This window comes from Podarcis bocagei, assembly GCF_964188305.1.
Source record: "Podarcis bocagei genome assembly, chromosome: 2".
NCBI lineage: Eukaryota > Metazoa > Chordata > Lepidosauria > Squamata > Lacertidae > Podarcis > Podarcis bocagei.
The window spans coordinates 100,515,591-100,542,857 of NC_138126.1; the positions used below are offsets into that span (position 1 = coordinate 100,515,591).

The window sequence follows — 27,267 nt, forward strand, 5'->3', positions numbered from 1 at the left end:
CACAACTGTTTTATTACTAACAATTTTAATGGTTTTTTTAATTAAAAAAACCCACTTAAGAGGTTTTATTACAATTAAGCAGTGTATAAAACTGTGAAATTAAAAATGAAAGAAAATAAATAGCATTATTTAAAATCGTTCACATTAAGGCTTCATAGCCATTAGTCCATGGGTAGGCAAACTAAGGCCCGGGGGCTGGATCCGGCCCAATCGCCTTTGAAATCCAATCTGCTGACAGTCCAGGAATCAGCGTGTTTTTACATGACCAGAATGTGTGCTTTTATTTAAAATGCATCTCTGGGTTGTTTGTGGGGCATAGGAATGTGTTCATTTCCTCCCAAAAAATATAGTCCAGCCCCCCCACAAGATCTGAGGGACAGTGGACTGGCCCCCTGCTGAAAAAGTTTGCTGACCCCTGCTTTAGTCCAATGGTAGTAAAGTGCAGGTTCAGAGAATATACCTTTGTGAGAACTACGGTTCTGCTGAACTGGCACCCTGGAACCTGAAATCACAGTGGGAAATTCCAAAAATTGTTCAAAATGTTTGATATCCTGCTTGTGTTTACACATTAGTGCATAAATTGCAATGTGGCTTTTCTTTTAACAGGTGCCAGGGAGATTGGCTTGCTGTACCACATTAGCAAGAAAGTGAATGACTAGCTAAAGTCTGTACTGGATATTAGCTACTGTGCTCTGGCCCATTAATTTAGTACAGTAAACAATGTATCTGTTCTGGGCATGCTTTTGACATCTTGACTGAAGCCATTCTTTTGGGAAACAATCCCAAATCTCTTACCTAAATCAAAACATGGAATTCCCATATCACCAGGGTCTACTTTGGCCCCACTGAAATGAAGGAACCAGCATGGACAATGGACAGGGATGAAGTGAGCTGCATGGGGAAATAAGCATATTTCCTAGGTTTCCTTTCCTTCCTTTTCACCTTCTCAGCCCTTATCAAAATATCTCAAAGTCAGCAAATCCAAACATTTGCTACAGGAATAAACTAGGCCAATCACAGGAGCCCCAACAATAAAATATTTTAGGGGGCTGGGTCCCCACAAAGTTGATGGGCATTCCCATTCAAACAGTGTGTGTGCACTGTGTCATGTGATCGATTAAGCGGGGTGGGACTTACCTGCCCCCCCCCCAATATTTTATTTAAGTTGGCACCCAGAGGCCAATTGTAAAGGAATGCAAATCATCCAGGGTTAAATTATGAGCAGGCTGACCCTAAAGGTATATACTGAACGCTATTGAACCCAAAGGAATTTATTTTCTGATAATTTGTAATATGCTGGGGAGGTCTCAGGCCAGGAACTGTGGCAGTCAGAATCTGGAAGCCTTTCTCTTACACTTTGACCCATGTGAAAGCTTCTACTAGAGTACTGGCCTACCATATTGTTTTTAGCTATTTTTAAAAACAGCAAAAACGCCACTGTCGACATGGGATGCCATGTGTTGAGATTTTCACAGACATTTCCCCGATGTCTGCACGGACACTGCTGCCGACTGCAGTATTCCAGATATGTCCAGGGAAATCAGGACATATGGCAACCCCACCTACTGCTGCAGATGGCCAGAAAGCAGCTAGAAGCTCAACAGAGTCACACCAGGGACCAAGGGAGTTCATCCCTGCCTTATTTCACCTCCATCCACCTACTTCTGAAAAGCTTTATTTGCCTCTGGTCTCCCAGCTGTGATAGCAAGTATCCTTGGGAATGTAGCCTTGGTCTGCTACACTAGGGGAGGGTCTCCGTGTATATCTCTTTTCTACCCTAACGTTCCAGTTATATATTATTTTCTGAACTGACAAAAATGGCACCTCTTGCATCGAACGGCATATAGAGGTGATGAGGCAAACACAAAGCGGAGCAATCAGCTGAAGAACATGCTGGTCACTAGAGGGCAACAATATTCAGCCTGTAACTAGCAACAAGGGATGGGCTGGGCTGTGGTTTTGATGGGCTCTTTGAAAATGCCAAACTTCCTATTTCCTAGATTTGCATGAATTTGTAGTGTGGCATAATGCTTCCCTTTACTGTATTGACTCCTATTATTTAAAGCCCCTGACCTTCTAGTGCTCTGACATTTGAGATTCATGGACATTTAAGTTACTTTAGAACTGGATAAAATGTTTTAAAATTCATTCCTTTTGGATGTGTTTAAAGTAAATTAAATATGTAATCCTGCAGCTCCTCTGCTCTTTTATTGTATTATTGCTGAAAGTCAATGTGTGCTATAATTGGCAAGCGTTCAAAGGGCCTGAATGGATTATCTTTTGCTAACTAACTTCGTACACTGCATAATATAACAAAAGTCCCCCTGGAGCTACAGCAGGGAGAATGAAAGAGGTTTTTTTTAATTATTTAAAAAAACCTGTTTAATTACTTATTGTGTTTTCATTGCTTTGTACTGCCACAATGTAGATAAGATTATTCAAGCTCTTCTAAAAAGTAGTCTGAAAAGAGTTAACACCACATAAATTGGTTATCTGGAATATTGTTGGAGGGAGTATGAGAGGAAGATTAGAATAACGTATTTTGGGGCCAAACTCTTTAAACCTCGTATTTCACATGATCCTATTTAGAAATAGATGCCCTAAGCAAAATGTGGGACTCGGAGCCTGATCCCATGAAGGTGTACTTCAAATTGAGTCCCACTATATAAGATACCTAAAGCTCTTCTGTGAGTGCCACTGGGCCACCCAGTGGTTTTCTCATTAGCCTGCACATCCATGCAGGAAACCTCAGCACCAGTTTTGACTACCCATGGCCTTCAAGAGAACTGTATCTACCATTGGCCCTCAGTGTGCTTAGGGACAGCCCTACCATTATGTCCTTTGAAGGTTAACAGTGAGGACACCAGCTGAATGTCTACTGGAAGAGAATTCACATAGCGGTTTGAGTGTGCTCAAGTAAGTGTGTTAATTTTCCAGTGTCTTCTATTTCTCTTCTTCCAATTTACAACTATGAAAGGGAAGTTGCCATGTTTTGAAATAGCTGCAAATGTTCCAGTAAAAAAATAATTTCCAAGTAAATATTTGTTTCAACATAAAGGTTAAACCACATTAACGAAGGGTGCATTTATAAACTAATGTGCATTAACTCACATTTGTTTATAAATGCATCCTTCATTAAGTATCGCTGTGTTATAAATGCAGTCTTCAAAAATATAGCTGTGTCGTATGGAGGTAGGCAAGCCCGTATCAGTGTTGTCTTACTGATATATATTTTATGCTGTAAATTGAGACCAGAAGACTAACCAGATGCCTGTGAGAAAAACCCACAAGCAGGATTCGTGCATAAGAGTACTCTCCCTTACTGTGGCTTCCAGCAACTGGTATTCAGAACCATTGCTGCCTCCAACTGTGTAGGCAGAGCATTGCCATCACAGCTAGTAGCCATCAATCGCCCTCTCCCTCCATGAATTGGTCCAAATCCTCTTTTAAAGCCATCTAAAGGTTGGTTGCCACCACTGCCTCCTGTAAGTGCATAGTTAAACTATGGAATTTGCTCCGTGTGAAGAAGTACTTTCTTTTACCTGTCCTGAATCTTCCAACATTCAGTTTCATTGGTTGTCCACGAGTTCTAGCATTGTATGAACTTGTAATGTTTGGTTAATGCTACTGATGAAGACCCTCCAGGGAGCTGTTTAAAATACTACCACTATCTTCACTCCAGCTGTTTGCAGACCCTCCAAGTTCCCCTTTTTTCCAGGGGCATCCCTGATTTAGAGAAGCCATCCTGGCTTCTAATTTGATCCTGGAATGCCCCATTTTTCCTTAGGATGTCCCTATTTTCATTGGAGAAATGATAGAGGGTATGGAGACGTCTGAAGGCAATCCTGTATAGGGAAGTTTAAAAAAATAAAACTGTTTTATTATGTTTTTATATACGCTGCAAGCTGCCTAGAGTGGCTGGGGAAACCCAGTAAGATGTGTGGGGTATAAATAGTAAAATGGTCATTATGGAATGGGATGTCCCAATTTTCATTGGAGAAAGGCTGGAGGGTATGTGTTAGTGATTGTGCCTTATGTTGCAGGGATACTGCATTCAGTGCAATATTCTTGCAGGTTGCCATTTTGCTATTAAGCGGGGGAAAGGATTAACATTGGCTGTCCCATTGGGGAAAGAAAAGTGATAAACCCATCCTGCTAGGCCTACATGAGCTGAGGAAAGGCAGCTTGGATGACTTCCACAGCTGAAATGAAGGAAACCCCTCAAGTCAGCAGAAGGGATACGCTCCATTGACTTACAATTGTTCATTCATCCAATTAATCTCCCTTCACAGAAGCAAGACCTCCTATGGCCAGAGGTATGTTAACACCTGCTGTGAGTTTAATTAACCTCTTAAGACAGTTACAACAAGCAAGCAATTAATCCATCAAGTGACACTGAGACCTTACAAGTATTCAGAGATTTGTTCAGCCAGGCCCCTGCTTTGTCCTTGCTTGCAGCTACTGCTAAAGCCACAGAAAGGGGTGGTGCAGAGGCAGTTTTAGGGAAGTGCAACTGGTTTGGCCACACTGGGCATCACAACAATACTATAGAATGAAGCGCAGGGGCGCACGTGCCAAAGTTTAGTGTAGCACAGGGCGCCAATGAAATTTGAGAGCCCAAAGTCCACCACTAGGCAGTGGTTGATAGTTTATGGAACATTCATTTCATGCAATGGAAATACAGTGGTACCTTGGGTTAAGAACTTTATACGTTCTGGAGGTCCATTCTTAACCTGAAACTGTTCTTAACCTGAAGACCACTTTAAGTAATGGGGCCTCCTGCTGCCGCTGCCGCCGCCGCATGATTTCTGTTCTCATCCTGAAGCAAAGTTCTTAACCCGAACTACTATTTCTGGGTTAGCGGAGTCTGTAACCTGAAGCGTCTGTAACCCAAGGTACCACTGTACAAAAGATGGCAAGCCCCATTGAACTCTATGAGTCTTCTGAGTCTGCATAGGATTGCACCATGAATGTAGCAGTGGTGCTGGAAAGACAGATTATAGTCAAGTCCCCTTTTCATCAAATACCGTATTTTTCGCTCTATAAGACGCACTTTTCCCCTCCTAAAAAGTACGGGGAAATGTGTGTGTGTCTTATGGAGCGAATGCAGGCTGCGCAGCTATCGCTGAAGCCAAAAGAGCAAGAGGGATTAGTGCGCAGCGATCCCTCTTGCTCTTCTAGCTTCAGGGATAGCCACGCAAAGCCTCTTGAGCGCAGCGGGAGCGCTCCTCCCTCTTCACTCAAGAGGCTTTGCGTTACTTTCTTGTTTCTTGTTTACCTCCTCTAAAAACTAGGTGCGACTTATGGTTTGTTGCGTCTTATAGAGCGAAAAATGTGGTAGTTTCTGGAATAGTCCAGGCCCAAACCCTAAATCCACTCTGCTCATTGTCCTAGAATTCTGGTTTCCAGTCTGAATTCCTGCTGGGGCAGAGCTCTCTGCCATCTCTACATCCTGGGTAATCAGCCTTGGTTTAAGGCAGATTCAGTTCCCATGGGGTGGATAGTAGCTGCCAGAAGCCAGTTTGAAATTGTGGGGAGTCAGTTGAATGGGAGTGCCGCTACACACAGAACAGGCTCTTTGTACCCTGAATGTAGATTAGCAGTGTCAAGTTAAAAGCACAACCACATGCAGAGGACACCTGCAATCAGTTTGAAACAACTAAGTTTGTTTTTATTAAGGAAAAGAGTATTATCTCTTGCCGTCATGATTTTTCATGGAGAAGGTGTAGTGTAGGTGGTCACACAAAACTCTGAGTGGGGTTTTCTCAGAGCAAAAAGCAAACAAGTCTCTTGCACTTTTCGCTTACTTCTTCTCCTCTATGTGACGATGCACCCTTTAATATTGCCTCCCTCATAATATGTCCCGTATTTTCATCCTTTCTGCCCCTGCCTCTACTTTTTCAGGGCCTGCTGTGAATCTCTACTAATTTCTCCAGTCCAAATATATGAAATAAATTTAAGGAGAGACAAATTACTGAAGAATTTGGACATTGAGAAGAATGTGTGCATTTTTAGTTCTGCACACACACCTGTGGAAGATTTTGCTCTGTATGTGCCGAGAATTCTAGACTTCTCAGATTTGATTTAACCTCAGATGACTTCCTGGAATCAAAACACATCCCAATCAATGACTTACACATTCTCTCAAAATGTACTAAGAAACAAAGATCTTAACACTGCCATCCTAAGTAGAAATAAGTCCCATTGAACACAATGGGACCTACTCCCAGAAAAGTGTGTATAGGATTTCTGCTCTAAATAAAGAAGCCTTTTTTCATGATCAAAGCTTTTTAGAAGTCCTGCTGCTTTGTGGAGTAGAGAAAAACCACAATTGGGGGGAGGGGGAGGGGAGAGCACCTAAGTTCGTCACAGCTAAATAATGCAGTATGATTAATAGCAGTCTGAGCGGCATCCCAGGGAAAGCAGAGAGAATGAATTATTCAGAAATATTCAAAACCTCCAAAGACAGAGTTACAATAATTCAAAATGACAGGCAGAAGAACAAATATATACAAGTGAAGGAACACCAAGGAAAATTTGGAACACTGACAAGGGCTCATCATGGTAGTCAGGAGAAAACTGGTAATCTGTGAGTGTTTTTTATAAACCTACTGGGAACCCCAAACTGAATCCTGCTTGTGATCTTCATCCCTATCCATACTCCATCACTGCAGCTGAATTGCATGTGCTCTTACCTCCAGGCAGAAGTGAATAACAGTCAGGTGTTGTATTTGCAGAGAGAAGGGATCAGTCATTAAGTGGCTTTTCCCAGGAGGCCAGGGTGCAACCTGACAGCTGTAAAGCACCTGAAACAACCTCATTTCGATGTCTGCTACTTCCTCACAAACTTCATCTTAAGGCTCTTGCTAGATACAGACACAGATGGCTTGAATCAGTTGCGGCTAGTGCCCATTAGACCTGGTGAGGTTGCTAGGTCACAGGAGATGGCAAATGACACCATATAGGTGTAGCCAGGTTGTTCTGGAGAGCCAGTGTGGCATGGTGGCCTAGTAACTGGGAGATACGGGTTCAAATCCTTGCCCGGGGATAAGATTTCTTGGGCTACAGTCCACTCCATTAGATGCATCATTCTTGGTTTTTAAAATTTAGATACTCTGCAAAACAGTCAACAAAATGCCTGGCTACTTAAAGTGGGTTAAAGTTTATTAATCACATAATGAAATTTATCAGTCTAGACGTGGGTCAAAATAGCTACTGAGGCCATTGTTTAGTAATGTGAACTGTATCCTGTCTTGCACCATGAGACAGCTGGGAATTTTGGAACATTTGAAATTGGGGGGTTTAATTACAGTCCCATTGTAGCCAAACTATTAAGTGGAAACCTGACATGACAACTTACTGTTTTCATTCGTCCTCTAGCTATGATCGTCAGCACAGAAGAGAAAATGGAATAACATCAAGCAAGTGCAAAGAGCGCAAACAATGAGCATTAAGCTTTGATATAAATTGGAACAGTGAGACAACACTATGCATCTTATGAGAGCCTGAATTCCATCGAGGGGAACAAGTCCAATATCCTGCTACTAATTGACTATTAGGAATTAGCAGAACTGTTGATAAATGCCACATTCTGCAAAAGTCATAAATGAGAACATGCACAGAATATGCAACATTCAGATGAAGCTGTAAGTGATCAAGTGAAGCAAACAAAAAAAGTCTACTGATTTGCAGTTGTGGGGACATTAGTACAAGGCCTTAGAATTGGCACGGATGTGATTTACACACCACCACTGGGAATCACAGACAGAGGACCACACCCCTCACTGGTTCTGCACTGCACCCTCCTCAAATGCTCTCGCTAGTCTGTAATCTGCCCTTGCCCTTAGCCCTGGAAGCCAAGGCCCAAGTTTGGGGCATGTTCACTTTGGGGAAAGAACCCCAGCAGAGATTTAACATTGCAAAACATGCAACAAAGAAGAGCATGGAGATTTAGGTTGCAAAACCTTTAAAATGTCCCCTTTAAAGGTTATTTCCAAACTTTTACATTTCCCTAGCACAGAGATAGACCACATGTTTGGGAGGTTGTAAAATGGATTACTTACAAACCCTTCAAAGGCCAGGTTCTTGTTCTTTTCCATATAGCAGTCAGAAAAAATGGGCAGGCAGTTGATGAGTTACAAAAGGTAAAAATTTATAAACTACTGGTAGAGAAAAATCCTAATTTCAGACTCCATTCTGGTCAGAAACAAAAGAGGCTGGTTAAAGCCATGTGGATAGAATAATTAGTTCAGAACTCCTTACATAATGAAGTCCACATGTAGGGTGAGAAAAACAAAATGCTTGGCTACCCATTTCCTCCCAAGGTGAGGGGAAGTGACAAAGGCGAAGCCTGGCAGTACAGCTGACTCTATGGTTTTAACCCTTTAGGCCAGGGGTCAGCAACCTTTTTAAGCAGGGGGCTGGTCCACTGTCCCTCAGACCTTGTGGGGGGCCAGACTATATTTTTTTGGGGGGGGGGTTAAATTCCTATGCCCCACAAATAACCCAGAGATGCATTTTCAATAAAAGGACACATTCTACTCATGTAAAAACACACTGATTCCCGGATGGTCTGCGGGCCGGATTTAGAAGGCGATTGGGCCAAATCCGGCCCCCAGGCCTTAGTTTGCCTATCCATGCTTTAGGCACTAATTAGACACAACCATGCTGGTTATATGGGGCTGGTTGCCCTACAGATAATCCCTCTTATCTGCAAGGATGGAGATGTGGAGTGTACAAATCTCTGACTTTTCTATTCCTAGAAAGCATAGTAACATACAAAGGTAAGAGTCAGTCTAATTCTCCACCCATTTTTGTCTCTGTTGCCATCCAGCGCTTGTAGGTGGCCCCTGGAATGTTCCAGTGGTACCTCGGGTTACATACGCTTCAGGTTACAGACTCCGCTAACCTAGAAATAGTACCTCGGGTTAAGAACTTTGCTTCAGGATGAGAACAGAAATCGTGGCGGCAACAGAAGGCCCCATTAGCTAAAGTGGTGCTTCAGGTTAAGAACAGTTTCAGGTTAAGAACAGACCTCCGGAACGAATTAAGTACTTAACCCGAGGTACCACTGTATTAACAAATGATTGCAGGCTAGTCCAGTCCACTCCATTGCCTGTGGGGAAGGGAACAAGCAAGTTCACACTGAAATGTCCTGTTCTTTTTCCTTCCTGCTTGCCGCCATTGACACATTTGGGTTATTATGATCTTTCTATTTGAGGGAGATTGTTTGTTTGTTGCAGTCGTATATACTATCTTTCGGCAAAGGCACACAAGGCAGCTAACCATTTTAGAATAGTACGACAAACAAATAGTCCAAAATATAGAATAAGAAGTGTTCTCTCAGGCTTACTGATGTGCTTGCTCTTCAGGAGCTGATAGGTATATGACCCTAACTTTATATATATATCTATATACAAACACACATGCACACACATTCATAAAAACTGAAAACATAGCTCACCATCTATCACAGGAAGAAATTTCTCTTCTGCATACTCCTTGTAGCATAAAAAAAAAAGTTTTCAGGGAGACAACCAGAGATTTTTCCTCAGAGGCTTGGTTAATTTCATTGTACACAGGTTGTACATTGACAATAAAGGTATCATTATTATCGTTATCATTTATTGAAAGATTATCCCAGTTATTGAACTGGGACATATGAGTTCAAAGGTACCCTGGGCCTAAGTTGTTCCTTGTCCAGGGCTTCCTGGCTTCTGCTTTTTCTGCGTTCCCTCAGGTCACACAGCTGTTGTTGTTTTTTTAAATCAGCCCCAATAAAAGCAGGGCTGAGTCTGCTCCAACTGTTCTCTCAGGCCATTGATGGTTTTGCCGGAAGCTGGCAGTTATGTGCTGCCTGCCCTGGCCTTATCCTTCTCTCAGGGCACACAGGTTTTATACAAAACAAACACACCTCAGTTTCAATCAATATTGTTTAGAAGATGTCCTCTGAGGAAGACAGGAACAGCAAGAGACGGATTCTTCCCATAATATCTCCTGCTGAAATCATTCCTGTTTAGAGAAGCCTACCCAGTTGTTTAGAAAGCTGAAGTAAATTTAATCTGGTTTAGTATTTTTATGTTTTAAAGAAGGGCTTTAAATTTTTCTCGATTTTCCTGTATTATCAGATAGATATATATATATATAGATATAGATATATATACACACACACACACACACACACACACACACACACACACACACAGAGAGTGGTACCTCGGGTTACATACGCTTCAGGTTACATACGCTTCAGGTTGCAGACTCCGCTATCCCAGAAATAGTACCTCAGGTTAAGAACTTTGCTTCAGGATAAGAACAGAAATCGTGCAGCGACAGCAGCTGGAGGCTCCATTAGCTAAAGTGGGTGCTTCAGGTTAAGAACAGTTTCTGGTTAAGAACATACCTCCGGAACGAATTAAGTACTTAACCCGAGGTACCACTGTACACACACACACACACACACACACACACACACACACATGCATTCATACATACACACACACACACCACAGTGAGGATTATTATTTTTTAAGCTGTGTATACGTTTCATGAAACTAAATAAATAAATAAATAAATAGCATTTCCCCAACAAGCCAAGGTAGAAAAGGAAATATGCCATATTGGTTATAGTAGCTCTGGCTTCATTGCCTGAATCCTCCATTCTTCTGGTGAATAAAAATAAAAAAAACAGCTTTCTGGAGCTGTCCAACCAGTATATATTTTTTTTCCTTTGTTAGTTGCATCAGTCCAACTTTGCTTCACCTTTGCCTCACAAGACTTAAATATGCTGTTAGGTGTATCACCAGGTGTATTCCTGGGTGTGGAAGTGGGAACACCCGCCAGCAGTTGAAACAGCTTTTGACCTAGAATACTTAGCAGGGAGCTCCCTGACATTCTTTTCTTTTTCTTTTTCTTTTTCTTTTTGCTCTCCAGGAGGCAAATGCAGGGCGGGGTAGATTTACCCCAAGCTTGTTTGTCTTTACCTAATGAGCCACCAACATTTGAAGACCCCTGTCCATAGCTGATCCATTGGCCTGGGAGTAGATGGAAGAATGGCCAGCGTATTCTAAAAGCGGCAGACGGAACTAGGATGGGTGAGGGGTTGTTTATGATATGCAACGGTGACTCAGCTAATGCTGCACCATAAAAGGGAAATGGATGCCAACAAAAAATTAGGAATCTCATCTCCAAAAAAAAGGGGGGTATCTTTGTGCACTTGGGATTTAGATAAGTTTAGATAGTATAAACATTCAGCAGATGTTTGGTTACAAAAGAGGGCCACAGTTACTAACAGCATGCTACTATAGCATAGTGAATTAAGATTACCAATGCTATACATACTTATCTGGGAATATGCCCCACTGAGTGTAATAATATTTACTTCTGAGTATAATAATCATAATTTATTACTTATACCCTGCCCACCTAGCCGGGCCTCCCCGGCCACTCTGGGCAGCTCCCAACAGAATATTTAAAGCATGATAAAACATCAAACATTAAAAACTTCCATCATTATTATTATTATTATTATTATTATTATTATTATTATTATGAGTAGGCATGTACAGGAAAACACTAAATTGTGAACCAGGAAGCCCCAAGTTCAAATGCTTAGCTCTGGCTTAGAAGGTGAGCTAGACAAATTTTAGCACGCTGACATAATCTGCAATGTGGCCTAATAAAACTGATCTACCTTACAACATTGTTGTAAAAAATTTTTAAAAAAAATGTTTATATGCCCTTTAAACACTCTTAAGGCTGAAATAGTGCACACATTCATTTGGGAAAAAGCCATGTTGAATCCAATGGGATTTACTTCTGAGTAAACATGTACAGAATCGGTACAATTTAAATGAAAAAAAAAGATGATGAAGATGATGGGAACCATAATTTCACATCCAGACCCGCCGCACAGCCATGAGCTGCAATCCAGTTCTGTACTTACAGAGTCATTCTGCACTGACACACAACAACATGCAACTTGTGCCCCCCCACACACACACCCCGATTGGTATATATATTATCAAGAATGTAATGCAGACACAGCTAACAGGCAATGTCTGTACCAAGTGACAGCTACTTGGTACCTGCTAATATTAACATTTTATTGAGTTGTGCTGTAAAAGGTAGGAAGTTATTGATAAGCACTGATAAGACATTCCCTGTGTATAGTTTCTTTATTTGGTTCATAAAATTTATACACCACTTGATTGTAAAAAAAAAAAAAATGAAACAGGTTGTAGTTTATGGGATATTTTGCAATTACTTTATACTGATGGCATAGGGAAATAAACATTTTTAAAAAAATAATAATAATGAATGCACTAGTTTACCACTAGGTGCGTGACACTCTGATGATGACTGCAATGTGAGAAAGAGATGAGGCTGGAAGGGATGAGGGGAATGTGAACAAAGAGGCGAGAGTAGGCAGCAACATTGGGTAGCACAAAGTCCCCTCTTCTTTCATGCTTGTGTTCCATGCTTTTCGTGTAACGAGCCTTTGTGAGGGGTCTCTGTGTTGGCTATGAATTCTATACAGCACCTAGTGCCTATTAGACACTTTATAAATAATAAATGATGGTGATGATACTTCCAGGAAAATGTTCCACATTCTTAACCATTCTTTTGAAGGTCTCTCTTGCTATATACAGTGCCTTTGATTGTTCCTAGAGTGTGCTCCAGTCATTCATACTTAAGCATAGCTTATATTTCCATTTCTATAATACAGCATGGGACGCAGGTGGCGCTGTGGGTTAAACCACAGAGCCTAGGACTTGCTGATCAGAAGGTCGGCGGTTCGAATCCCCGTGATGGGATGAGCTCCCGTTGCTCAGTCCCTGCTCCTGCCCACCTAGCAGTTTGAAAGCACGTCAAAGTGCAAGTAGATAAATAGGTACTGCTCTGGCGGGAAGGTAAACGGCATTTCCGTGCGCTGCTCTGGTTCTCCAGAAGCGGCTTAGTCATGCTGGCCACATGACCCAGAAGCTGTACACCGGCTCCCTCGGCCAATAAAGTGAGATGAGCGCCGCAACCCCAGAGTCAGTCACGATTGGACCTAATGGTCAGGGGTCCCTTTACCTTTTTATAATACAGCATTCTGGCTTTCATAATGAGTGATCTTGTGGCCCAGGGTTGTTACTGTATTATTATTATTATTTAGTCTTCAGCAAATATCCATTAGGTTAAGAAGTGAGTGCTTAGCTTGGAAAAGTGTTCCCTTCCACTTCATGCACAGATTCTAAAATTAAGACCAACAAGGAGCTGGAGGTGTCAGCCAATATCTATGTCAAGTGAATTAGATTGACGCTGTCTGTCAACACCCACATGTGCACAATTGATGATATGTCTAATTAACAATATATTTAATAGTCTGTTTCACTGAATGTTTATGCTGTAAGTATATATTTAAAGAAATATATCACAAGATGTCAGAGCAGCCTCCAAAGCAGCTTTTTAATAATGAAAATGGAAGGCATGCTTTTAATAAAAGGAACCATTAAGTCCTAGTGCTAATAAGCAAAGGCCCTAATATCTTAGAATTAGAGTTATGCAAATTTTAGCTTAGAAAAGCAATGCCTGACTAGATAGATGTATAATAGAATCATTTGAATGTGATGACAGGCAGGAAGAAAATGAACTTGGTCTTTCTCCAAACTTGGGAGTCAATGAGCCAAATTAACAAAAGTACTTTTTTAAAACGGAAGGAAATATGCTTCCATCCAATGTGAATTAACTATTGATCTTTGAGGGTGGGAAATAGACCAAACCTACTGAAATTTGCCCACTGATTGAACAAAATGGTTGGTAGGAGGGATTTCTCAATCTCAGATTGTCACTGAAGAACATCTAATTTATTTATGTTTCCTTTGAAGTGATTACTCTTTAGATTAATGGCATGTTAGGCTATGTTGGTTAGCACTGTTTTCTATTAAATGCACCTAAAACAGGTAAATGTGGGCCATTATTATTAAAGCAGTGTACATTTACATTGAATATGAATAAGGAAAGCATTCCAATACGACATTTGAAAGCTGGATACCTCTATATGGCATAGCCCGTCTAAATTAATTTAGATTAAAAAAAAAAAAACTACAGGAAGCAGTGTTACAACTCAGGAAACAAAAAAACAAAACAAAAACAGAGATAAATGGTTTTGTGTCTTTTGGAGATGTTCTACCTTTATAAGCAGCTTCTTTTAAATGGCCTCTTTTGGATCAAACATCTTTAAGAGGTTTCATAACAGCCAAATTTATTTTTGTCAGTGCTGTGGCAACTAATGGCCTGTTAGATGCAGTCCTAAGAAAGTATTTAGAATTCATCTTGCTCCTTTACGGTGTCTGTTGTTCTTCAGTCCAGTTATGAAAACTAGGGGCAGGGCAGAGGGAAGGGGAAGCATTTTGTAAGGATAATGGCATCGTAGGAAGTTTCTAAGCTAATGACATTTAATGTAAATGTAAATTTTGAGTTTTACCTAGCAGGAGGCATGCACATGACTGACAGATGTTTTGTTTGTTGATGTCCTTTTGCAACAGATGTTCCTTTGAGTGGTGGAGCCCAATGGTGCGCTGTTCCCTGCAGTCTGCAGTGTTTTATGGGCAAAATTGGATGTAACGATATATTCAGTGCCTGTAGGCCCAGTGCTGTGTCCACAACATAGTCATCAAAATAATGCACCATTTTTAATGGACACACCTATAGGTCTGTATGAAATGAAATTAGAGGGGGACAAGTAACTGAGATGAGCACTGCGATTGCCTTAAGACAGCCTTCCTCCAAGTGCTTTGGACTAAAACATCTGAAGAGTGTCAGGTTGGCAAGTGCTGTCTTAGTTTGTTCTAGATTAAAACCATGGGTGTTGACTTTGTGGGGAATTTTACCCTCTGGTTTCTGCAAAGACAATAATTCACTGAAGAGTCCATGGTTAAAAGCTATTCCAAAATCTTCCTTTAGAAACTTATTAGCTGTGTATATATTGTTATGCCAGTGAAGTGGAAGTCCAAACCTGTTTTCAGGATAGCTTTAAGTGCTAATTCATTGTTGTTTTCTCATTCTCTCCTCCCATCCTCCCAAAACTGTAAGTAGAAAAAGAAGTAAGAGATAATGGCTCCGAAATTAATGTACAAGAAATTGGAAGTCCATGTTAAACAATGACAAATCAATTTATTTGTCATTGTTTAACACGGACTTCCAATTTTGCTGGCTAGGAGGTACAACTGAATTTACCTTGGGTAGGGGTTAGATCCCATATTCCCTTCCATGAACAGACGGGTTCATAGTGTTTGTGATCTAACAGAAGAAGAAAGGAGGAAGCTGGCTATTCTGCCACCCAAAGTACAGTGGGAAGATGGGATAGACTTTTCAGCTGCAGCGCTGTAAGCTGCATCTAACAAAGTCATACCGTTAGTTCAAGGACTTCCACCTGTGCAACAACACTCCCCCCCTCCACTCACAGTGTGCCCCCCAAATCTGCTCCAGAGGGTTGGGGAAGCCCCCAAAACTGATTTGGAAGGAGCAAGGAGAATGTTTGTTGAGGTGAGCTAGAGAAAACCCCACTGTGGAAGCAGAAGACCTTGTGGTGATGGGATTTTATTGGATACAATCCCTAGTTGTGGAGCACTTTCTAGGAATAGTTCCCAATATCCATCACATGGATGACCTTTCGGTGTCTAGCCCAAGCCTGACTTTCCAGGAAAGCCTTTGGGCTATGATTCCGCCGCCGCCCCCCAGTTTGTTGTGGCTTTTTTCTCCAAATACACATGATGTTTCTTTGATTTTTATTGTTTTGAATACATGGTTTTCTATTACGTTACCACAGGCTGCCTTTAGTGTTTTTAAAGAAAGGTAGAATCTAAATATTGTACCAGATAAATGCCTGTTCTCATTTGCTTTCAGTTCTGTCACCTAGCAACCAGCAAAAATACACCTACTTGTCACAATGTAGAAATCTAATTAAGCATACCTGGCTTCCACCTAAACAGAAACTTGGTTGTGCAGGAGCTCACTGCCAAGGCACGTTGGATACAGCCCATTTACTTTATGTGGCTTGATTGCCTTGGATTTTTTTTCAAGTAATCATTTGCTACCTTGGAGGTCCCATTAAGGGATGTGGCCTGAGCAGAGTTCTGAGGGCTGAAGAGAGAGGCTTCATTCAGTCCACAGGCTTGAAGTCTCCCTACCCCTGCCATAGCAGTTACTGTATAACAAAACACTCTGTTCAGTTCTCCAATCAAAGTCTGTTTCAGAATTGTGTGTCAGTTGAGTGGTTAATTTAGCACTCAGCATGGATATTTGACTGAACATTGGTATATACCAATATACCAATGTGAGCACATGGAACAGTAATGCAGCCTATTTTAAAAAAAAAGAAAGTACGTGATCTTCTGAGCAAACATGAGATTATCTTGTTTGTAGACCATATTGGATTTTATGTCCAAAAATCTCCAATTCTGTGTCCTACTTTCTGTGCCTACGGCCACTGGCCTACAGCCTCAAGTTCATTTGGAACTTGTGTCAGCTCTGTCCTCCTATCCCATGAAGTTCAGCGATGTAATTCAGCTGTCAAGACATTGTTTTGAACTCTTGTTTAACAGGTTATGACTAACCAGGGTCTATTTTTGTCCATACAATGTGGTATTTCAGAATTTCTCCAGAATTTAAAAGACAACAAAATCAACAGCAAGAGGAAACATGTTTGCAGATTTGTGTGCTTCTCTGTGACTGCTTGGCAGACTTGACACTGGAAACAGTCAGCAGGACTGAAGAGCACGTCAGGACCAAAGCACAAACCAGAAGGTAGGATCAGAGAATAACCAAAGAAAAGAGGATCATACGTGAGCACAGAAATACCTTGATGCTCTCTAACAAAGCTCAGCTAGAGCAGGAACCCCCCTTTATATTTTCTCATGCCTGGAAGGATCCAAAGATCATCTAAGATGGGCAAAGTCAGCCCAGATCAAGTTCAGTAGTTTGGTAGTTTACTTTACAGGGCAGTGAAAGAGATCCAGTGTGGTGTAGTGGTTAAGAGCGATAGACTCGTAATCTGGGGAACTGGGTTCGCGTCTGTGCTCCTCCACATGCACCTGCTGGGTGACCTTGGGCCAGTCACACTTCTTTGAAGTCTCTCAGCCCCACTCACCTCATAAAGTGTTTGTTGTGGGGGAGGAAGGGAAAGGAGAATGTTAGCCGCTTTGAGACTCCTTCAGGTAGTGATAAAGCGGGATATCAAATCCAAACTCTTCTTCCTCTTCTTCATCATCCAGAAGCTCTTGGCACAGTGTGACAAAATTCCATGGATTTCTTCAGAGGTTACGTAATGTGATCATCCTGTATAGTTGGATTGCTATCAACTTAAAGGCAAAAATTAGAGGGTTACTAATCACTAGCTTGGTTTATGCAACATGGTGAGCCACACTATGACTCATCATGACTGTTTAAACATGCAGCTAGGTGGGGGAGAAATTTGATTCAGTTAACATTTAAAGGCTAAGCTGCCAGATTTGTACTTTCCAGAACAATATGGGAACCAAAACACAACTTTGAAATTCACAATTCTACAAATTTTGCAATGCAGTTCTCCGAGCAAGCAATGTGTTAAAAAATGCATTTTTAAAGAATTGTGTGTATAAATATGCACAAGAGTGAAAATAACATACATTATATTTGGGAAACGAGCTCTGCAAAAATGTGTGTATAAAGCAAAATATATGTATATTAGGGAAAAATCATACTAATATGCTGAAGAATGTTCTTGAGGTATACAACTGATGTGGAGAATTCAACAAGGCTGGAAAAATGAGAAACTGACTGAACCCAAAATTGACAAATCAGCCCATCCTGACATGCAGGCTCTGAACTGGGCTCGTCGTTAAGCTCTCACCGCACTTACCAGGAACAAACCTTGCAGAGAAAGCTTAACCACAAGTTCCCAGCTGGGTGACAGGATAAGCTAAACATTGGCTTGGCTTCACTCAGTATGCTACAGCGCAGGAGGAAAACGAACCAGGTAAAAACATAAGAAAAGCAGCCCTCCCGAACTCTTGCACTTCTTCTTGCACTGTTGAGGTGCAACAGTCACCTTTGAATCTTCAGGTTTACTTTGAGACAGCATTCACGAATCATCTCAAAGCAGTGTCAGAAAGCAGGGGGAAAGCCAGCTCATTTGCTACTAAAAAGGAAAGGGGAAAAGAGAAGTTCGGAAAGTACCACAAAACTGAAGATATTAAAAGTCTAGATATTGCCAAAAGCAACCACCTGCCAATTGGCAGTTTGATTATCACTTGCAATAGGAAGAATGCACTTTCAGTAATAAAAAAGGTTGAAAGTTAAAATGCTCTGCGATGTTGCTAATTCCATTGTGATTTTCCATATTAATCATCATAAAGGCGATGTGGTCTTCAAAGGCAGGCAAAGCTATGCCCAGTTATCGTTCTGCATTGTATCATTCATAGCACCAGAAGTGCCCTCAGATATAAATGTCAAATGCATCTTCCTTAGATAGATGCAAGATTCACTACATCCAATAGATTTGTCCAATATTTTCTTCATAAATGTAAAATGGAGCTTCTAAAACATTTTTAGGCCATTCCTAATTGTTCGTCTGATTAGAAAGTATCCCGAATCTAACATGGATCTTGACTCAAACATTCCCACAACTTACATATATATATGTGCTTGCTCAACTTTGTGCTCTTTCAACAAGGCAATTGCAAAGGGTTGTGGCTCTCTGCCAGAGCACATGGTTTTTGTACAGAAGGTTCCAGGTTCAGCCAGTCTTGGCATCTACAGGTAGGCCTGGGAGATACCTGTCTGGAGAGCTGATGGCAGGCACTGAGCTAGATGAACCAATGATCTGACTCTATATACTGCAGTTTCATATGAATTTCACATCTATTAATTTCCTTCCACATACACTTCCCATTAGATCTTGCTCTTGCCTTTTTGTCCTCATTGTTTTTTTTCTTCCATTATTCTGGAATTTATGTCAGTCTGTTAATGAAGAGTATTGTTGTCCCCACCACCCAATAACCGTATTTTCTGTCTTTCTAAAACACGTCTCTAGGTGACTGAATGTGCACAAAGTTCTCCCGCTGAAGCACTGTGCTTTTGTGCCTTAAGGCCATTTCACACATTTCACAGCATAAACACGCGTTTGCACAAAGTTATGTGCAAAGGTAGGGAGACTCAACTTGTTGTGATTTACCTTGCACATGCAATTATCTCTGAAAACTTGCTCTCTCCTTTCAGATGCGGAGTGGTGAAAATTGGGCCCAGTGAGCCCAAGTCTCCCTGCTTGGCCATCTAAAGGAGGGGGGAGGTAAGCATGCAAAGGCACAGGTTGTGCTTCTGATCACTTGAGTCACCCTTGGCACTCCGCTGGGCCCAGCTGCCCAACATCCTTAACATGTCCAAAGACAGAGGATAATGCAAATGACTGGAAGCAGCATGTCTGCTTCTTGCAACCATGTGTCCAATACTCCCCCCCCCCTAGACACGCAGAAAGGGGGGGCAAGGCAAGAGGAGGCAGTAATTAGTCTTCTTGCTCAGCATGCCTTCTGTCAGTGAAAGGCTCTGCCTGCTTGCTTAGCTCTCTCTCTTTGGGCAGTGCAGTAGGGAGGATTGGGTCCTACAGTAGGTGGAAATAGCAGCTGCTCCTTACTAGGGATAAAGGAATCTGTCAAATTTCGTTTCTCCACATTTCTGCATCAGTTTGTAATTTTAAAAAGTACCTCAAGAAAATGCATCAACATTTCAGACCATATTTTTCCTAATTTGCACATTTTTGGAAGCACTTTCTCATAATATAATGTATTTTTGTATGTTATTTTCACTAACATAGGCAGTATTATGCATGTTATCCCCCAAATACATGCATTTTACTACACATTATTTTTGTTAAAGAGCTGCAAAATTGAAAAAAAGAGAAACTGCATTGCAAAATTCTGAGAAGTGTGATTTTTCTAAGAACAACTGTTTCAGTTTCCCCATTGTTTCCCCAACTGTGGATTAGGAAGTTTTGCATTAAAATGTGAACCAAGTCAAATTTCTTCTCCTTCCCTTCAGGCCCTTGACAACTGCTTGCTCACCCTCCCTCTTTTTTTTTTCTAACAAGGAAGGTTGGGCTCATCTGTTAAGCCAAGCAGAAGAAAGCAGTTGAGTGAGCAAGAGAGTGGCCCATTGTCACCCTCCTTTTTTAACCTTCTCCCTGAACCCAATATGCTTTGACTTACCACCCACCGAGAGAGTGCAGGTGAGTGAGGGGAAAGACTGTTCCTTGTACATGCAGTTGACTCCCGTTGGAAGCCTTGGTGGCACAGACTGGACAAGTTGGGCCTCATCTTCTCTGTGACGCCACCAAAAGAGCAGATGCAACAACCTTTACTCTTGGCAGTTTCACAGGGCCCAGTCCTCCCCCCCACACACACACACACTTGTACTGTCTAGAGAAACCAAAGGTGAACAAGTAACAGGAAAGGCAGCCACTGTCTTCTCTGGTTCACTCACACACACCCTCATAAGCCACTCGGCTGGCTCCAGTACTCCTAGAGGGCTGGCCCAAATCATTTTGACACCTGAAGAAGAGCAGAAAATGGCATCAATCTCTGGGTGTCAAGGTACATAATACCCAGAGCCCTTTTAAGTGATTTTGCACATGGTGTTCTGAATTAATCTTTGCAAGGCATCCCTAATTGTTATTACAGTGGTACCTCGGGTTACAGACGCTTCAGGTTACAGACTCCGCTAACCCAGAAATAGTACCTCAGGTTAAGAACTTTACCTCAGGATGAGAACAGAAATCACGTGGCGGCAGCGGGAGACCCCATTAGCTAAAGTGGTACCTCAGGTTAAGAACAGTTTCAGGTTAAGAACGGACCTCCGGAACAAATTAAGTTCTTAACCCGAGGTACCACTGTATCAGATAACTGTGTAAGATTGCTGTATAATCTTACCAGGTGGCATAATCTTAGAAGAGGCAGAACTGTGAGGGGGCCTGGCTGTGGCTATCATGAGGGGGCCCTGTGCTACACTATTGGCTTCAACTTCTCCAATGCTAAACATATTTGGGGATAAGCAGTGTGTTTTGTTGTAGGAAGAGAGAGAGAGAGAGAGAGAGAGAGAGAGAGAGAACATGGTGTGTTGTACGCCATCCCCAATCTCGAGCGGTACAAGATTCCAGGGGTCCCAGGGTTCGGTTTCCTTGAAATGAAGGGAAGCAGAGCCTGTGGTGTCTGTATAATATTTGTTTTATTTACACACACAAACAACCTGAGCCTACTACGAAGGGGCACACAGCATTAAGAGCCGGGAAGGTATTGCTTCTCCAATAGCCACAGAAATCAGGCATGTCTCTCACTCTCAGGCTTCTGCTGGCAGTCAGCTTCCAGCCCAGCGCTCTCTCTCTCTCTCTCTCTCTCTCTCTCTCATACACACACCTCAACTCTTGCTAATGGCCAGGTGAGGGAGTGGGGTCCACCCATTTGCCCTCTGGCACAAAGCCACTTCCTTTGTTATACTAACAAACTTACAGCCCATTAACTCACTGTCAAATTTGTCTGGCTCCTTCACCAAGGGAAGCCCCCCCCCCCAAAAAAAAAACACTTCACAACACTGTATGTATAACCAAGTACATGCCCAGCCAGCTGTCCCCTAACTATAAACTGCTTTTTAAAAAGGATGTTGTGGCAGCCAGTGCCAGGTTTGATGGGTCCTGGCAGGATGCCCATGTTGTCCCAGGTGTTGAGGAGGGGCCTGTTCGCAGCTATCCATATCACCTGGCTCGCTCGCTCTCTGGGTGGTCATTCGCGGGATGGGTGGTCCTTGGACCTTTCCCCCTCCCCTCGCTCGAGGTCCAGCCCTAGCTGCCCCACTGCAGAGAGGGGAAAGGTGGTGTGTTGCTGTGTACCACGGAGCACCGCCCAGCCACCCAAGAGGGCCCAAGTCTCCCAGCAGCTGGTCGGGCTTCCGTGGCCTCGCTCCCCTCATACGCCGAGGCCCGATCATCCACCGACCCACCGCCCTCCTACGGCGCGCGCGCGCTTTCCCTTCCAGGCGCGGGCCTTGCCCGAGCTGGTCCGCAAAAAGGGAAGTTTAGTAAGAGCGCAGCAGTAAAAGACCCCCACCCGCCAGCCTTGTCGCGGCTTAGCCTGGCGCCGGCACTGCCTGGGCGAGCCCTTCCCCGCCCACCTTTCCGTGCGAGGCAAACATCCGCCCTAGCGTGGCGGAAGGGAAGCAAAAGGCGAGCCAGGAGCCGCTCAGAAAGAAGCGGAGGCAGCGCGGCGAAAGGGACGGTCGCCAGACTGCTCTGGCCGGCCGCTGCACCATGGACGCCTTCTGTGGATCCAGTTTCTGGGTAAGTAAGCATTCCTCCCTCCTCACCGCCGCACAATCCGTGATCACCCGGTGGCCCTCGGAGGCCAGCGCATCCCTCTCGTTTTCCCCAAATAAGTAAGGAAGTCAAGGGAGTTTCCGCTCATCTGCCTTCAGAGCATGTCTCTTGTTTCAAGAATGGACGATCATTTAATGAAACACAGGCGCGGGCATCGGGCATCGCCAGGCTGCAACTTTCGGGCACTTCAGTGAACTTTAAAGGGATGGGGCATGGAAAGGTCGGGAGGAGGGGAGTCCCAAAGTTTCTGCATGCGCAACTCTCCTCCTGCCGATGGGTTCTTGTTTTTGATGGGGGTGGATTGCCTCCAGAGTCTGGGGTGTAGAAAAGCACCCGAAAAGAGGGAGAAAGAGTTAAGAGTTGTGTGTGGACCAGCAGCATGACGCGGGGATGCAGACTCCTCAGAGGGGGGTTGCCGAGGGCGAAATGGCAGGAGCTATGCGATGTGGGTTAGCAGACCTGGTTGGAGGCGCAGCCTTGCAGTAGATGAGCACAGTCACGCTTACACGTGGAACCTCGCAACCTGGACGGCAGAAACTCGCGGAGATGACTTGCCTCACGCATCCCAAAACTTCCAAGTAAAATATAATGGGGTTACGAAAGAAAGGGGGGGTCATCTTTCTCAGTTCTCAGCGTATTATCAAACAAGCGTGGACCCGAAATGAAATGTTGCAATTCATCCCCCAAAGGCGCGCTCCTCCGTTGTCTTTCGAGACAGATGGATGCCAACAGTCCCTGTGTATTGGGGGACAAAACAAAAACTTGCCGGAGGCAGGTTCAAACCCATGAATGGCACGTGCTGGCATATTTCTGCCGGGTTAAAAACTAGCAGCACTGCTCACACAGATGCACGTGCCTTCATGCCCACTGGAATCGATGAAGCAAAGTACTTGGGAACGTGTTCAGCACTCAGACACGTTGTTGGCATACCGTAAAACAGTTGCATTTTTATAGGAATACAAAAAAGAAAACCTCTTCCCTACTGACTTCTAAAGGCAGGTGAGGCTACTCCCTGGTGCTGCAAACCTGACTAGACAGGTATTTTTTCAATCCCTTAACTGCCACACCATTGTATTGCTGGGCAAAACCAATACACAAGCTTGAGCAAGGCAATTGCTAGAGGCTGTTAGAGCATGTGGCTGTTTCTTCAAAGTTGGAGTCTTACTCATTCCAGCCCTGGAGAATATCTCTGTCCACTAGAAGATGTATGTTGATGCCTGGGTCCTGCTTTTTTTGGGGGGGGGACCAAAGCATATTGTTATACAGCTGTTTATTGTGCAGCAATTCATTGTTCCCTCCACAGAAATGGAAGTATCACAGGCTGCATTCCTAGACCTATGTACTTGGCTGGAAGCACCATTGTGTTCAATGGGCTTTTACCTCTGAGCAGACATGCAGACTCACTCTGTCAGATACATTGTGCCCCAGAGGAATGAAATGGAGATTGACACAAATTACAAAACTGAGTAAGGCTGAGCATTTTTCAGGAGAATCTTCTTGCACCTTTGTCCAAAATTTAAATGCTTTATTATATAGTCCCATTGAGTTCAATGGGAGTTTTGCCCTAATTAGCATATTTTGGTCCATAGCCTAAATTTTTGTGTGTTATAGAAATGGTTATCTGTGGAAATATATACATGTACATTTGTGTATATTTTGTGTCCATGGTAGGTCACTGATTTGCAGAAGCAAGTTTGTGATGTATTGCCCTGGAGGCATGCTATAACTGTATAGCATGGATGGAGAGCCTATGGCTGACTGTAACTCCCATCATACCTGACCATTGATTATGTTGGGTGGAGCTGATGGGAGTTTGAGCACAGCAGCATCAAGAGGGCCACTGCTGTATAGTGCTTTGTAATAACTGGTTTTACTGTATAATGTATTGCTGGCATTGCTTACCTAGCTTTTCTCGTGGTTTTGTAGTGACTTTTTCAGATTTCAAGGAGGATACCTTCGTCATTCAAAGATTTAAGTCTAGCAAAGTCTGTACAAAAAAATCCAATGATTTTGCAATCATGATTATTTATGCAAAATAAATATGTCGTGCAATTACTATTGCAAGTGATGCTTTGCATAGGCCTAGTTCTCACCGACTATGGTTGAGGAAGAATTTCTGTTGTCTGGACTGTACAACCAGATTGCAGGTGTGGGAAACTATACGATGGACTTGTTCTCTTAGGCACAACAGAAAATAAGCTTGTCAAACCCGGGCCCTTTCTATGAACGTTTGAGAGCTCTCCACTCCGCGGCATAATGGCAGGGAAGGGGAAGAAGAAGAAGAAATGGATTATATTAAGGAGCACTATTAGAGGTGTGAGCACCTTGTTTTCCGAAGGCTAATAGTAACTCTGGGGGGTTACTGTTAGATATAATGGGGAAACAGCACTGAGGAAAAGCATTACCCCTTTCCAGAGATAATGCTCCAGTTATAATTGGAACCATCAGTGGCTGCTTTAATTTGGAAATAAAATATTGGGATATATTATCATGGATCTTGTATAGTTTGGCTTTCCAGTTGGTTACTGAGTTGATTAGAACTCTTTCCTCCCCCTCCCCTCCCCCGTCTCTCATGGGGGGGGGGCTGTTCAGCTGCGGCTCTCCATTGCCTCCAATGGAAGTGTTTCAATGCATTGATGTAGGTGTAACATGATATCAGTACAGTGGTACCTCAGGTTACAGACGCTTCAGGTTACAGACTCCGCTAACCCAGAAGTAGTACCTCAGGTTAAGAACTTTACCACAGTGGCGGCAGGAGGAGGCTAAAGTGGTACCTCAGGTTAAGAACAGTTTCAGGATAAGAATGGACCTCCAGAATGAATTAAGTTCTTAACCTAAGGTACCACTGTACAAGGGGTGGCTCCAATCCTGTGTATTGTAGGACTGATTGCAGACCATACTCCCATACACCACATTCAACCAGTCCTTTCCTTCTTGCTGGAACATAGCCCTTCTGAAAGTCAGCTGTTGCCCAACCACCTTTACCACAATGCGTAAATTCATTATGTCACCGCGTTTCTTTGTGTCTGATGGTTCAAAGAGACTTTGTAGCTACTGTCTTCTGCCCAGCAGAAGTTTAACACAAAGATAAGTCCATTCTGTTAGCCACTTAACGGAATACTCTTGGAGTCTTATACATGTGCTCTGTGAATTTGCAGTATGCTGCCTCACCTTTTAACAGATACATATGTGCTTCTCAGATGTACACTGTGTGCTGTGCTGTTGAGTGGTTCGTGTTTCTTATTAAGAGGCTTCTTTGGGTATCCATAGTAAAACAAAAACAAAACACTTTAGTTTCATTTCCATTATTGGTTTGGAGGAAGATCTCCACCTCCTTAAAGAGTAACCACTCTGCTCGGACTACTCATAAGATTTATTTACAGTGGTACCTTGGTTTACGAACTTAATCCATTCCGGAAGTCCGTTTTTAAACCTAAACTGTTCTTAAACTGAGGTGCGCTTTCCCTAATGAGGGCTCCCGCTGCTGGTGCCCTTCTACCATTCGGATTCCGTTCTTAGACCGAGGTAAAGTTCTCAAACCAAGACACTATTTCCAGTTTTGCGGAACTTGTAAACCAATTCATTCTTGAACCAGACTGTTCTTAAACCGAGGTGCCACTGTACTCACTAACATTTTTATCTCTCACATCCTCAGGGTGGTGGACAAGGTTCCCCCATGCACTTTTACCCTTACAACAAAGCAGTGAGGTAGAGTAGGCCTAGCAATAGTGACTGATCTAGGTCATCCAGTGAGCTTCACGGCTGTGTAGAGATTTGAACCTAGTTCTTTCCTGTCTTAGTTCAACACTCAGAAGAACCACCACTCTGGTTCCAAAGCTAGATAGTAAGCCGCTGGCTAAAGGGAGTTTCTTAAAAAGAAGATGATGATGCTTTTCAAAAGGAACATGAGAACAATCCCTTTTACCTTTGCCCCTGTTTAGGGAGTGTCTTGATCTGCGGTGTTGTACTTCTTGTTGACACTGACAGCCACATTATTATTTGTTTAATGCACATAAAAGTTTCTTATGCCAATAGTATTCTGCAGGCTAGTGGGAGCTAGCCTCATATTGGGCTCAACAGTTTTGTGCAAGCTTTAAACGCTTTCTCGGTTTTAGTATGTCAGACTGGAAAGCAATGGAGCCCGTAACACAAAAAGTAGATTCTACAAAGGCTGTTCTGTCTAGAAATAGAAGGGTAGCTCTCCCCTCTTTGTATCTGCTTAATAAAAACCCCTCTTAGAAACATAGAGTTGGAAGGGACTCCGAGGATATTCTAGTCCAACCTCTGATATGCAAGAATCTCAACTAAAGCACCCATGACAGATGGCCACCCAACCTCTGCTTATAAAAATCTCCAGTGAAGGAGAGTCCGCCACCTTTTATGGGAATCTCTTCCACTGTTGAACAGCTCTTACTGTCAGAAAGGTATTTCTGACGTTTAGTTGGAGTTTCCTTTCTTGTAACTTGAACCCACTGGTTCAGGTCCTAGCCCCCGGAGCAGGAGAAAAGAAGCTTGCTCCACCTTCCATGTGACCGCCCTTTAGATAGTTGAAGATGGCTATCATATCTCCTCTCAGTCTCCTCTTTCCCAAACTTAAACATAATCAATTCTCTCTACAGTTCCCCGTAAGGCTTTGTTTCCAGACCCTTGACCATCTTGGTTGCCCTCCTGTGCACACGTTCCAGCTTGTCAACGTCCTTCTTAAATTGTGGTGCCCAGAACTGGACACAGTATTCCAGGTGTGGTCTGACCAAGGCAGAATAGAGTGGAACTATTGCTTTCCTTGATCAGGACACTATACCTCTGTTGATGTACAGTGGTACCTCAGGTTAAGTACTTAATTTGTTCCGGAGGTCTGTACTTAACCTGAAACTGTTCTTAACCTG

At 42.9% G+C, this 27,267-nt stretch overlaps 1 protein-coding gene and 2 long non-coding RNA genes across 9 annotated transcripts in view; 2 read left to right on the top strand and 1 right to left on the bottom strand.

Annotated features, from left to right (window-relative positions):
• LOC308581903 overlaps window positions 1-10,046 on the bottom strand; it is a 31,052-nt gene extending 21,006 nt beyond the window's left edge. The window contains exon 1 of one of the 4 annotated variants that reach the window (XR_014005358.1): window positions 8,064-8,361. This is a non-coding gene — a long non-coding RNA (uncharacterized lncRNA). Of the gene's footprint in view, window positions 1-6,695; window positions 6,865-8,063; window positions 8,362-9,463 lie in introns of those variants that run through there. The other 3 variants (XR_014005359.1, XR_014005360.1, XR_014005361.1) reach the window with 3 other exon arrangements.
• LOC308581906 lies at window positions 404-13,895 on the top strand. 2 transcript variants are annotated; one of them, XR_014005368.1, is made up of 5 exons: window positions 404-2,916; window positions 4,044-4,316; window positions 7,381-7,646; window positions 10,933-11,093; window positions 13,872-13,895. It is a non-coding gene; the product is annotated as an uncharacterized lncRNA (long non-coding RNA). The 2 variants fall into 2 exon arrangements; XR_014005369.1 differs by lacking the exon at window positions 13,872-13,895 and having other exon boundaries at window positions 10,933-12,192.
• Window positions 13,896-14,431: 536 nt separating this feature from the next.
• ABCC3 (ATP binding cassette subfamily C member 3) overlaps window positions 14,432-27,267 on the top strand; it is a 74,200-nt gene continuing 61,364 nt past the window's right edge. Inside the window, exons 1-2 of one of the 3 annotated variants that reach the window (XM_081184522.1) lie at window positions 14,432-14,697; window positions 16,639-16,791. Coding sequence is in view for 1 of the 3 variants with exons in the window: in XM_081184521.1 (XP_081040647.1) it covers window positions 22,316-22,345 (30 nt within the window). In the remaining 2 variants the exon portion in view is untranslated. Of the gene's footprint in view, window positions 14,698-16,633; window positions 16,792-22,186; window positions 22,346-27,267 lie in introns of those variants that run through there. The other 2 variants (XM_081184523.1, XM_081184521.1) reach the window with 2 other exon arrangements.